The sequence below is a fragment of the Caretta caretta genome, chromosome 2 (genome assembly GCF_965140235.1).
Source record: "Caretta caretta isolate rCarCar2 chromosome 2, rCarCar1.hap1, whole genome shotgun sequence".
In the NCBI taxonomy this organism is placed as follows: Eukaryota; Metazoa; Chordata; order Testudines; family Cheloniidae; genus Caretta; species Caretta caretta.
Window position 1 is genome coordinate 140,849,129 of NC_134207.1, and position 12,920 is coordinate 140,862,048.

The following is a 12,920-nucleotide window of genomic DNA, read 5'->3' on the forward strand; positions in this document are numbered from 1 at the left end:
AGTGATAGCTATAAAATGGATATTATTTACATATCATGTGTTTCATGCTGCTGCATTAAACTGCCTGGGCTTAATCATATGCAAAAATATATTTACACATGACTCCTCATTTGAGCAATGAGACACAGCAGTTTGTGCATTCATAGGTCATTAATTCATGGTACATATGCATTATGAGGTATCATTGCAAAGGTCTACAACTACCAACCACTGGCCCAGGAAAGTACCCCTTTTTGTAGCTTATACTGCTGCTAGTTTATATGAAAGCATGATGAAAGACCGCATCATCAGGGATACGTTCAAATTATGACATGATTTTGTTCAAAGTGGCAGAAAAGGCTGTAACTATACTGAATAGTCCTATGAAATCAATATATTTCCATGGTTAAGAAGTCTCAATAGCTGTGAAGGAGAACACCTCTGAGTTTGCCTTTCAGCTCCCCATTTCCTTCTATTGGTAGCACTTGTTGTTGAATGGACAAAGTTCACATGCCTACTGAGACCAGCTGTGTTGCCACAAGCTACCTGCGCTGGTTATTCTACCCGCTCTTGCTCTGAGAAAGACTGGAACTCCTCATGGACCGGCGTTCATCAGATTATGACAGCTAGGTTATCCTTCTCTGGTAGGCATTAGCATATTTACCTTTCCCCCAACCATTGTGGGGTGGAAAGACCATCTCCATTCCCAGATAGCCCGCCCTGAAGGCTCTTTGGACTGCTACTGTCAGCCACTCACCAATAAGTAGCCTAAACGTTGCAATCCTGCTATGGGAGAGGCTGTTGGCATTAAAAATGGATGATGTAAACTCCTAGAATGGACGTCAGAGATACAAAGCAAGAGAATACTGCAGTACAAGGGCAATACATTTTAGGAAAACAAATGTTTAAGAAATTTCAGTTCTAGGGTCTGCAGTCCTTACTTAGGCAAAACTCTCCTTGACTTCAGTACTGGACTAGGGATTATCACAGTACACGTGCTAACAGACAGGTGGATGTGGAGGGACTGGACAGACGTGAATGAGGTAAGAAGGGGATTTCAGGTCAACTGAGAGGTAGGCTGAACATAGGTCAAGTAAGTGTGAGGAGAGAGTAGGAGACAGGTTATAGGGAAGTCCATGCAGACATCAGGTAAAGAGGAGAGTGCAAGGGAACATGAAAACTCATTAGCTGAGAAGCAAGGGAGAAAGAGAGAGAAAGAGTTGGAGGACAGACATCAGTCAGTTAATGGAGATGGCCAAGGGAGTAACATCACAGGGTGAGTGAGGAGGAGGGTGAATGATTGGCTGGAGGTAGGCAGGAAACTTGAATAGGAGGACTTTAGTTGGGAGTAGGGGAGCTGTAAAAGGCAGGTGGGGGGGAGATATGCAACAGAGTAAAGCAGATATAGAGGATTATGGACCCTATGAGGAGGCAGGTTTCAGAGTAACAGCCGTGTTAGTCTGTATTCGCAAAAAGAAAAGGAGTACTTGTGGCACCTTAGAGACTAACCAATTTATTTGAGCATAAGCTTTTGTGAGCTACAGCTCACTTCATCGGATGCATACTGTGGAAAGTGTAGAAGATCTTTTTATAAACACACAAAGCATGAAAAAATACCTCCTCCCACCCCACTCTCCTGCTGGTAATAGCTTATCTAAAGTGATCACTCTCCTTACAATGTGTATGATAATCAAGTTGGGCCATTTCTAGCACAAATCCAGGTTTTCTCACCACCACCACCCCCCCACACACACACAAACCCACTCTCCTGCTGGTAATAGCTTATCTAAAGTGACCACTCTCCTTACAATGTGTATGATAATCAAGGTGGGCCATTTCCAGCACAAATCCAGGGTTTAACAAGAACGTCGGGGTGGAGGGGGTAGGAAAAAACAAGGGGAAATAGGTTACCTTGCATAATGACTTAGCCACTCCCAGTCTCTATTCAAGCCTAAGTTAATTGTATCCAATTTGCAAATGAATTCCAATTCAACAGTTTCTCGCTGGAGTCTGGATTTGAAGTTTTTTTGTTGTAATATAGCAACTTTCATGTCTGTAATCGCGTGACCAGAGAGATTGAAGTGTTCTCCGACTGGTTTATGAATGTTATAATTCTTGACATCTGATTTGTGTCCATTTATTCTTTTACGTAGAGACTGTCCAGTTTGACCAATGTACATGGCAGAGGGGCATTGCTGGCACATGATGGCATATATCACATTGGTGGATGTGCAGGTGAATGAGCCTCTGATAGTGTGGCTGATGTTATTAGGCCCTGTGATGGTGTCCCCTGAATAGATATGTGGGCAGAGTTGGCAACGGGCTTTGTTGCAAGGATAGGTTCCTGGTTTAGTGGTTCTGTTGTGTGGTATGTGGTTGCTGGTGAGTATTTGCTTCAGGTTGGGGGGCTGTCTGTAGGCAAGGAGTGGGCTGTCTCCCAAGATTTGTGAGAGTGTTGGGTCATCCTTCAGGATAGGTTGTAGATCCTTAATAATGCGTTCGAGGGGTTTTAGTTGAGGGCTGAAGGTGACGGCTAGTGGCATTCTGTTCTTTTCTTTGTTAGGCCTGTCCTGTAGTAGGTGACTTCTGGGAACTCTTCTGGCTCTATCAATCTGTTTCTTCACTTCCGTAGGTGGGTATTGTAGTTGTAAGAATGCTTGATAGAGATCTTGTAGGTGTTTGTCTCTGTCTGAGGGGTTGGAGCAAATGTGGTTGTATCGCAGAGCTTGGCTGTAGATGATGGATCGTGTGGTGTGGTCAGGGTGAAAGCTGGAGACATGTAGGTAGGAATAGCGGTCAGTAGGTTTCCGGTATAGGGTGGTGTTTATGTGACCATCGTTTATTAGCACTGTAGTGTCCAGGAAGTGGATCTCTTGTGTGGACTGGACCAGGCTGAGGTTAATGGTGGGATGGAAATTGTTGAAATCATGGTGGAATTCCTCAAGGGCTTCTTTTCCATGGGTCCAGATGATGAAGATGTCATCAATATAGCGCAAGTAGAGTAGGGGTGTTAGGGGACAAGAGCTGAGAAGCATTGTTCTAAGTCAGACATAAAAATGTTGGCATACTGTGGGGCCATGCGGGTACCCATAGCAGTGCCACTGATCTGAAGGTATACATTGTCCCCAAATGTAAAATAGTTATGGGTAAGGACAAAGTTACAAAGTTCAGCCACCAGGTTAGCCGTGACATTATCGGGGATACTGTTCCTGACGGCTTGCAGTCCATCTTTGTGTGGAATGTTGGTGTAGAGGGCTTCTACTTCCATAGTGGCCAGGATGGTGTTATCAGGAAGATCACCGATGGATTGTAGTTTCCTCAGGAAGTTAGTGGTGTCTCGAAGGTAGCTGGGAGTGCTGGTAGCGTAAGGCCTGAGGAGGGAGTCTACATAGCCAGACAATCCTGCTGTCAGGGTGCCAATGCCTGAGATGATGGGGCGCCCAGGATTTCCAGGTTTATGAATCTTGGGTAGTAGATAGAATATCCCAGGTCGGAGTTCCAGGGGTGTGTCTGTGCGGATTTGATCTTGTGCTTTTTCAGGGAGTTTCTTGAGCAAATGCTGTAGTTTCTTTTGGTAACTCTCAGTGGGATCAGAGGGTAATGGCAGTTTGCTCAAAGTCTTTGTTTACATAGATACCCTTACATGGCATGTTGGGGTGCAACCATTAAAATGCTTTTTGCTCATCTGTCTTTGACCCCCTTCTACGTGGTCCCATCATATCAACTCCTATTAAGCCCTGCTCTCTTTGTTACGGTTGTTCCCTTTGCAGTTCTTAATGCTGCCCTCATGCCACATCTCCTTTCAGTACAATACACCTGTATAACTTGTGTCTTTAATCTTTTTTTAGAAAAATTAAAAGCCTGTAGGTTGGCTACTCCATTATACCCTCAATTCCCTGACAAACAACTCTCAATTGATATTCCTTGCACAGATATGAACTTTTCACCCACTTTAATCACTCTGTGAAAGCTTGAGACACATTTTCCTGAAACTAGCAAAGATGTCTGTTTGTACTCCCTAGGTGGCTCTACCGACTGTACCACATACGACTGCATTTATTATGATCAAAAGGTACAAATCAGTGAATGGTACATAATGTACAATAGTATCAGTGAAAGCATTGTTCCTTCTCTCCTATGGACCATGCTGAATACCATTCTCATATCTTGAAACCCTTTCTGATTGCCATCAGAAGTAAGTGCTGGAAAAGCATCTTTAAAGGCAAGTGATCCTGCTCATCTAACTTCTGAGGGAAAAAGAGAAACCCAGACCTCTCCCTGGCTCTTTATTGAGTCTCATAAATTTCTGACACATTAAAGATGGCGCTTCTGTATTTTAAGTGCAAAAAGCTTGTGTCTGTCTTTCTGTCTTCCCATTAACCTCCTTAGTCCAAAAAGTTTCAAATAAGCTTCAGATAAACATACAGCAGAGCCATATTCTGCAGTACTCCTGGCTCAAAGCAACTGCAAAGCCATTTTAATTGGCAGGTTCAGCTGGAATGAAGCAGCCAGGGCACATCATTGATTCTGACCCACAAACTTTGGGGAACTTACTCAAACCAAACTGAGTGACTGACCTTTCTGAAGTTCACCCATCACTCAGTTTGAATGGATTCACTTAAACAATCTCTCTGGGAAATTATTAAACTGTGCTCATTACTTTGTCAGGGACAACTGTAATGCTGTATTTTGCTAATGTTGGATAGAGAAGTGTGTTTAATTTGCATGTGCTCTAAGATGCTAGGGATCAAACAAATATTTGTGCACAAGATACTTATAGCATATGCAAGGACAATATACTATGTGAATGAGAAATGGTTTTATAGTCAGCTACATTTCTTTTAATGAGCAGCTAGAGACATGCTGGTAATGCTTTTACACTTTCTTATAATATCTTTAAGGGGCTTGGTGCAGGTTTGCAATTAACAAAATGAAAGTCAGTCATGATGCTGCCTAGACACAAGCCATCTACACTACCCTTTATTATAACTGAGAGACCAAAACCATTGTTAAATTGTCATTAAGTTTGAAAAGGCATGTTAATAATTTAGCCTTATAATATAATATAGTCATCAACTATTAAAAGCCATTAACCATTAACTATTAAAATTCACGCATACGTGCCCTTCTTCATTACTGCAGCCTTTTTCATTCGTCCTTTGAAAAATACAGTCTTGCCCCCTTAAGTCCATTCATTAATCTATATGGCATACTACATTTTGCATTCTTCCTTTAAGATCTGCTCTGCCAAACGATCTCACCTATAAATTCAGTTTTCCTTTAGAAATGTTTGGTGCTTACTTCCATAGTGCCCTCTTTGCATGTGAAGATGTCCTTAAAAAAATTTGCAAAGCCACTATTATTCTCTTTTAAATCACACGGGACTCACCTCTGCTGTGATGCCTACAAAATATTAGCTAAGCAGTTTGTGAACAGAGACTGCTGTTTGCTACACTAAACATAATCATTTCCCTGTTTCCTTTTCCTCCCTGATCAGTTTGTTGCATCCAACTGTTTTCTCTCATTGTATGATGAGATTGTTAACTCTTGGGAATAGGGTCTGTTTTTGCATGTGTCTACAGTACCTAGCACAATGAAGGCCTGATTGGCACCGCTATAGCGATACAAATAATAAATAAAAATAATATCCAGAAACAGAAATTAAATATAATGACCTACTTACCAAATGTTTTCTGTGGTAATTCTGTGACAATTATACTATAATGGAAAAACTGTGAGGGTAAAAATTACAGTTTACGAGACCATCCGTTTATTATGCTGACATTTGAGATCAAAAGTCACTTCTTTGAATTAAATAGATTGTTTTAGCATATTTCCTAAATTATTATTAAAAATAATAATAAAAACTCTCCCAACAGTATTCTTCCCAGGCAGGCTGTGAAATGTTGCTGTGGAATGATCTTACTGGCAGGGATAATGAGAAATACATACAAATATCCCCAGTGTAGGACCAAGAGGTAGAAGCAGCCTAGAGGGAAAAATTCACATATTTCTAATACCAGAATATATACTGGCTCCAGGGTAGGATTTTCTTTTAGCATCGCAATAATATACCGAAGCAGCTTTGCCACCAATATTATTATCTCCCTGCAGGACAAGGATGCCCGCATAGCTTTGAGAGACATAATGCTAATATATTGCTTCCATCAGAGTAAGATCTACCTCCTAGGCAGGATTCGTAGTTTTCTAATTACTTAGCCTTATACCTAGAGTAAAATCGATATCTCTTTGAGGACTCCGATGTTTTCAGTGAGTTAATTTTGCCCTCCTTGTTGCCCCAAAGCAGGAATCCCACCACTGACATTTGATAGCAATACCACTGTGGCAGGGTCATTTTTCAGAGATGGGTCTTCCATGCCTCACAAACAAGTAGCTCTGGACCAAATTAAGGTCAGTGGAGTTATAACAGCAGAGAAATTGTCTCTCGGAAGCTGTAGGGCAATATTTCCGTAGGTAAAAACTAATTTGTGATCATTTTCTTCATATTAAATCTACTGGAGGAATAGATTTTCTCTGCAGTATTATTTTACTCTGAAGGCAAGTTCTGTCTCAGGATAACTATAAATTAGTGTCACCTTCGGGGCGGGGGGGGGGGATCCTGATTTAGAGAAGGCAGAAGGCTAAAGCATTAGAGAGACCCTGTCTTGGAAAGTACTGTAAATCCTAATCTGGAATGTAGCTGTCTTTTTGTAACTTTTACTGGAAAATACAGCAAGTTTTATTATTGCAAAGACAGAACTGCATTGTACAAATGCTAGACTGAACCTACCTTAGACATAAAATGAAATCACTTTGGTGATGGAAATCTTACCTTGGAAGAGTAACTTCATAATTTGTAGTGCCAGGAAAATCCTGCCCTAGAAACAGCTGCTTTGTTATGATTCTGCCCCAAAGTTATGTCTATTTAATTTGTCCCTCTTTTCCTTTATGAATAAACCTTGGCAAATAAAAAAGGGTTTTTTTGTTGTCATGCTGACTGCCATATTCAATCAAATTATGTAAATCCTCTTAAAATGTATCAAATCAGTTGTGGGTCTTACAACATTTAATGTTAGAAAAAAATCAATTTATTTGTAGATCAAAGTGGTTCTGTACAAACCCTGCTGGAATTAACAATGATATTTATTTTTAGTATCTTTCTCACACAAATGATCATATCCTCAGTGCCCTCTTCTCCTCTCCCTGCTTAAGCTCAGTGAGACTTCCCCAGAGTTACATATTGTATCTGCCACTTCCCCAGTCTTCCTGCTGGTAGTGCTAGATAAAACATTGCTGACACCTGAAGTCAGGTGTTTCATGATACATTTCTATCTGCTTTCAGGAAAGACTCACAATATTGGGAAAAAAAATGTCAGTGCAAATGTTCCACAATTAAAATTCAAAAGTCAAGAACTGCAAAAGTTAAGGATCAAAATTTGCTGTCATTTATTACAGTGTAAATCTGGAGTAACATCATAAGCATCAGTGGCATTATTTGAGATTTGTGTCAGTGTAAATAAAAGCAGAATTAAAAATATATCCAGTGATAAAGAATCTGATTCTCCTCTCACTTACATCACTGTAAATCATCAGTAGCATAATTGAAGTCATTGGAGGTAAAACTGGTGTAACTGAAGGAGAATTCAGTCTATAAACCATAGTAACATATTCATTAACAAGAAAAACAGAAATAGAAAACACTAAATGTGTGCAACGCAATCCAGTGACTGTGGCAATAAGGAGCTTCACTTTTGCATAATATAATTTACCTCCTTTTTTACTGTGAAGTCTTACTATTGCAGTAGTGTTGGGGAGAGATTCGGTGCAAAACCATTTTGTTTGTAAAGAACTTTAGAAGCCGTGGAGATACAAATGTAATATAAATGTAAGCTGGTTATTGTAGATGAGAGGTGTTCCCTGACCCATTTTGTATCTCAGAGACATGTACAGGATTGTTGCCTCTTCATTACAGTTTTTCCACAACCAGCTCATGTGATCTAAATTAATTAATTTGGATTAATTCACACTAGTAATTTTTATACATAGATATATTTGTTCTTCTCCCGTATCTTCTTTTAAAATAGCTAATAAATTATCTGAACAATAAAAATGTAGGGAACATTGTGTTACAGTATGACTTGTAACAGCCATGCTTGTTAACACTAGGACCTCTCAAACGAGGAATTCAATAATTTTCTGTTTTACGAAATCTGAACTGTTGTTCTTCCGACGTGAGTTGCTGGTTCAAAATAATGTTACTTTACAAAATGAATCAATTCTTTAATATTTAAACCAGGTTTGGCCTGTCCAACTAGCATGTAAAAATTATTTTATTCATATAGCTGACTGAAATAGCCTTATTTAAAAAGTGAAATGAAACAGAGCCAAATTCTACATTAAAATGCATGCAATTCCCATTGATGCTGATGGAAACTGCATACACATATTCAAGGGCTGAATTTGATCCATGGTATCATTGTGGTATGAAGCCACGCAAACTCAAGAGTTGGACGTGAATTAAATATTTCCTGAATTATGCATAATTATACTGAAATGAACTATCTCAGCCAGTCAGAAGGCAGGGATGCTGTACCACATCTGATGTATAACTCTATACTGTTCCTCACCCCCCACCTCCCAGTTCTGTAATTTTCCGCTCACTGATCGATTCTGTATGTCTGATACTGATTTGAACCTCTCTTGCTTATTTTATCAACTATGTGCAGAATAGAAGTACCAGAACTGCTAACTAGTGAACTGGATATTGTTCTGGATCCAGTCTCATATCTGGAATGTTCATGATTAATTATAAGTCATAGTATCAACTTGATTGTATTTATATTTGTTTTCTGCTGCGTAACCATGGTACCATTCTGATATGCAGGCATCCAACGAAACCTATATATACATACATTTATGTTCTCTTGTGGTGCAGTGATCCTTGTATTCCTGGCCAATTCCATAGAAAAACTTGCTCAGGAGCAGTCACGGTATATTTTCATACTCAGAATTAAGGACTGTGGTCACTAGCTGCCAAAGAGAGGGCAGCTTTAACACACAGTGCCAAAAAGGAGCTGAAATCCATGATCTGAAAGAAAGGGGAGCATAAATATCCCTCTCTTGTTTAGGTTGAGCAGTTGCTATAGGTAAAAAAAGGAGCTTTGTCATGCCCTGGGTGGTTGGTACAGGGAAAGGAAGAGAGAACCTCTACCTAATCTAATTCATCCATTTTTGTGATTCTATGATCCTGATCAATGGTAGTATTAGAGGAGTGACGACTGAAACAAATGGCATAAATAAACAGCCTTTTACAAATCTACTTTGACAGGCAAGCATGATCTACCATATTCTATGACTGTAATATTCAAGTGACTATAGCAGATATGCAACTATTAATTGGCTTGTGTTAAAAGGCATAAATGAATTAATAAATGGTTTTGTTATTGAAACACTTATTACTGGCTAGAACTACATATTAATATTTGCCTCTATATGGCTTTTCTTTGGCAGATACTATTATAGGAATGTATGGGAAAAAGAATTGCACAGAATTCATATGACCACTTATGTACTGCATCTGACATTTAAATGAAAAATCTAATGCGTATTACAATGGTGAAATATTAGAAACAAAAACATTTGAAGTCAAATGTTAAATTCTAAATTGCAACACATTGATAATAAAACAATTGCACACATTTTAGTTATGCTTCCATTACAAGGAACTTTGTTGTGTCAGTTTCTGGATCTGACATTGTCACAAAATTAATTTGGTATACAATGATTTTACTGTGACAGTACGTGCATTTTGGTGTGTATTGTATTATTAATGCATTGTTCCAAATGATTGGATAGATATTCGCCATTGCAGATAGCATTGTAAAAAAATAACAATTTATGATGGAAAATCTGACATAAGGACACTCAAAGGGCCAGTCTTCTGCTTCTTTTGCCTTTCAGATTCAGACACCAAGAGTTTTGTTTGTAACTTCAGGAGTAAGCTTTTTAACAAGCACTTACTATATGCCATCTTATCAGGGCTTGTAATATCTGATTGAGAAGATCTCTCATTACATTTCAGGCCAGAAAGTAATATGGATTACTTCCAGTTACTTGTCCTGACAATCAGGTCATTCCCATCTTGAGAGTGAGTGATGGTGTTGAGCTGATTATTTCACCCAAGATCCTGATCCAGCGCCACTGAAGTTGATGGGAATGTGTTCACTGACTTCACTGAGAGTTGTATGTGGGCCCTAGTCTCTTCACTGTTCAGCCTGTCTTCATCTTAGACGAGCGCCTATATTAAACTTGCACCCACACTAGTGATCCCTCCAGAACAGGGCTAAGGCAGTTTGATGTGGCAGTGTGGGGAAGTTCTGCTGCCTGTGTTGTACTTGTCCAGTAGTTAGATGTAAAATTTCCTTCTCCAGGACTGCTGGCGTGGTATCTTTCCCACTCACTACATTCATACAAGCAACTTTTAAAAGATTTCTATATGTATTTAAATAGGAAAAAAATTATAATGGAGAATCACAATGACTATGTCTTCCTTGTGTCTAACATACAAACTCCTCTACAAAAATGCACTGCTCAGTTTGATAGAAGATTTAAGTTATAAATGTTGAGTAAGATAATCCTTTGCTAGATATCAGACTGCAACACAGTGCAGAGAAACCTCACCTCCGAAGCACTAATATTCATACAACTCAAACTACATAGAAATAACAATAGCTTTTTAAAGCATATTATAAAGTACAATAACATCATTACACCCAGTTAATGTATAGTGAAGCCTGCTACTCATTCACAAAAAACGCCAATTTGGATGGCTTCAGTACCTTTATACTATCCCTATCAACTGCTACACAGTGATGATTTTATTAGTAGTGATGCATCATCCCAGCCAGTTTGCCTTGGGCTCACTTAAATGGTGTTGCTATAATGGGGTAAGGAAGATATGGTCTGGCCAGCTTCTGCTGGGCTCTCAAATCTTTGATTTACACTTTCATACGTACTTAGCTTTACTGTACCTGTCTCCTTTGCACAAAGACAGGATATAACTCACACCCTGAAGCTCTCACTGATATTACCAGGGACTATTAGTAGAGGTCCTAATGGGCAAAATGCTGCTTAAACATATGTTTGTATAAATACGGCTAATGACAAGATGATACTGACAGCAAATTATAGACCTGAAATTATGAAAATGGCACTAACACTGCCTTGTGTATTTTCCCTGTATCTCCCCCATCATTATTCCTTTAAAGTTCCTCAACAATCTCCCTTCATTTTCTTTCCAAAAAGGCAAGTATGCCATGCGGGACCTGGTCCACCGACTTCCAGGAGGTAACAACAGCAACAGCTCAGCAAGCAAGGCCATGTCGGATGACACCGTTACTGCCATTTGCTGCACTCTGCATGAAGTCATCACTAAAAACATGGAGAATGCCAAGGCCTTACGGGATGCAGGAGGCATTGAGAAGCTGGTTGGCATTTCCAAGAGTAAAGGAGACAAGTATGTTTTGCAAATCACCTCACACCTTTTGTAACATCTTTAATAGGTGTAATTAGTACTAAATAGGTTTGTCTTGTCTGGTGAAATCATTAGCTTCATTATTAAGTTTAATCATAAATCACTTGTGTTCGTAACCGTGTCAGATGTTGGAAGGGAGACAGGAAACAAGTAACCCAGTATCAAAGTCCCTGCCAGGGCTCATTTTTTGGCATGCTTTCACTGGCAATGTGCAGCATCATGAATAATAATTATTTATAATAATGACTGGCATGAAACATTTTATCACCATCAGGCGATAGCCTGAGACATTAGGCCCCTGTGTAATGGGCGATGTGCCATGGGAATAACCAGGAGGACACTGTGAAAGGATTTATGCCTCACAAAGGTACTATTCTTCTCCTACTCCCACTTGCTTTGGGAATGCCAGAAGTAAGTAACTTCACCACTGTGCATGCTGCAGCTTACTCCCCACCATACAACAGTTATTTTGGCTGGCAAGTGGGGGATGGGGCCACAGCTCTTTCCACTTCCTCACCCCTGTTCCCACTCCCTAGTTTGTTAAGAAGTATCAGGCCTTCTGTCTGCTACATTAAATGGCACCGATACATGTAGGAGAAGACTCACACCTAACTATGATGCTCTTAGCAACAGCTATGAATGCATCTTTTTTTTTCTGAGTCAGTGCACACTGTTGACAAAGCGATCATTGGATCCTCTCCTTTTGCTGGGAGTGGTTGCCTAGAATAGCTTGGTTACAAACAATATACATCAAATTTCCAGAGGTATGGTTGCTTTGCCTTCTGTGGGACCATGTCAGTTTGAAAAATGGAAGATTTCACTCTAATGCATAGATCCTTCTTTCAGAAGGGGGATATGTTATCAGCACAGAGGCAGCTGCAGCCTCGTGGCTCTAATGTGGTTCCTTACAGCCAATCTTCAGCCTGAAAGAGGAATCCACCCACTCAACCTGGTACTGGAGCAGTGTGCTGGGCTAGGCAATTAATGCATAGCTGACACAATTCAATCTTATTCCCTTTTCTTCTATTATTATTCTCTCTCCTTTCATGCTTCTCACCCAGTACACTTTCATTATTATAACTCTGTCAGGAATTGAGAAGAGTAGCAGCATTACCAATTGTGGTGATTCCAGTTGTGGGAACTGCCCTTGTACTGCTGACTCACCTTAGGAATAAAACATATTACAATTTTGATTATAAATAAATTACATATTAAACTAAATTAATTGTTGTTACTAGATCAAATTAACTGCTGGCATAAGCAGGTGCATCTCCATTTTTCTTCAGTAGAATGTGCCCACTGACACCACCGGGGAATTTGACTCCAAGTTTATCCTTCTACATTAATAAAACTTAAGAAAATCTACAGAAACTGTGTATTTGTCCACCTGTATACTCCTCCAACAGAG

General features: G+C 39.7%; 1 protein-coding gene across 10 annotated transcripts in view; it reads left to right on the forward strand.

The window, feature by feature from the left end:
* Positions 1-12,920, forward strand: part of CTNND2 (catenin delta 2) — a 1,183,649-nt gene that overhangs the window by 1,117,703 nt on the left and 53,026 nt on the right. For all 10 annotated transcript variants that reach the window (XM_048839596.2, XM_048839594.2, XM_048839597.2 and 7 more), the window contains one exon: positions 11,284-11,494. In XM_048839596.2, the coding sequence (XP_048695553.2) occupies positions 11,284-11,494 (211 nt within the window). The remainder of the gene's footprint in view (positions 1-11,283; positions 11,495-12,920) is intronic.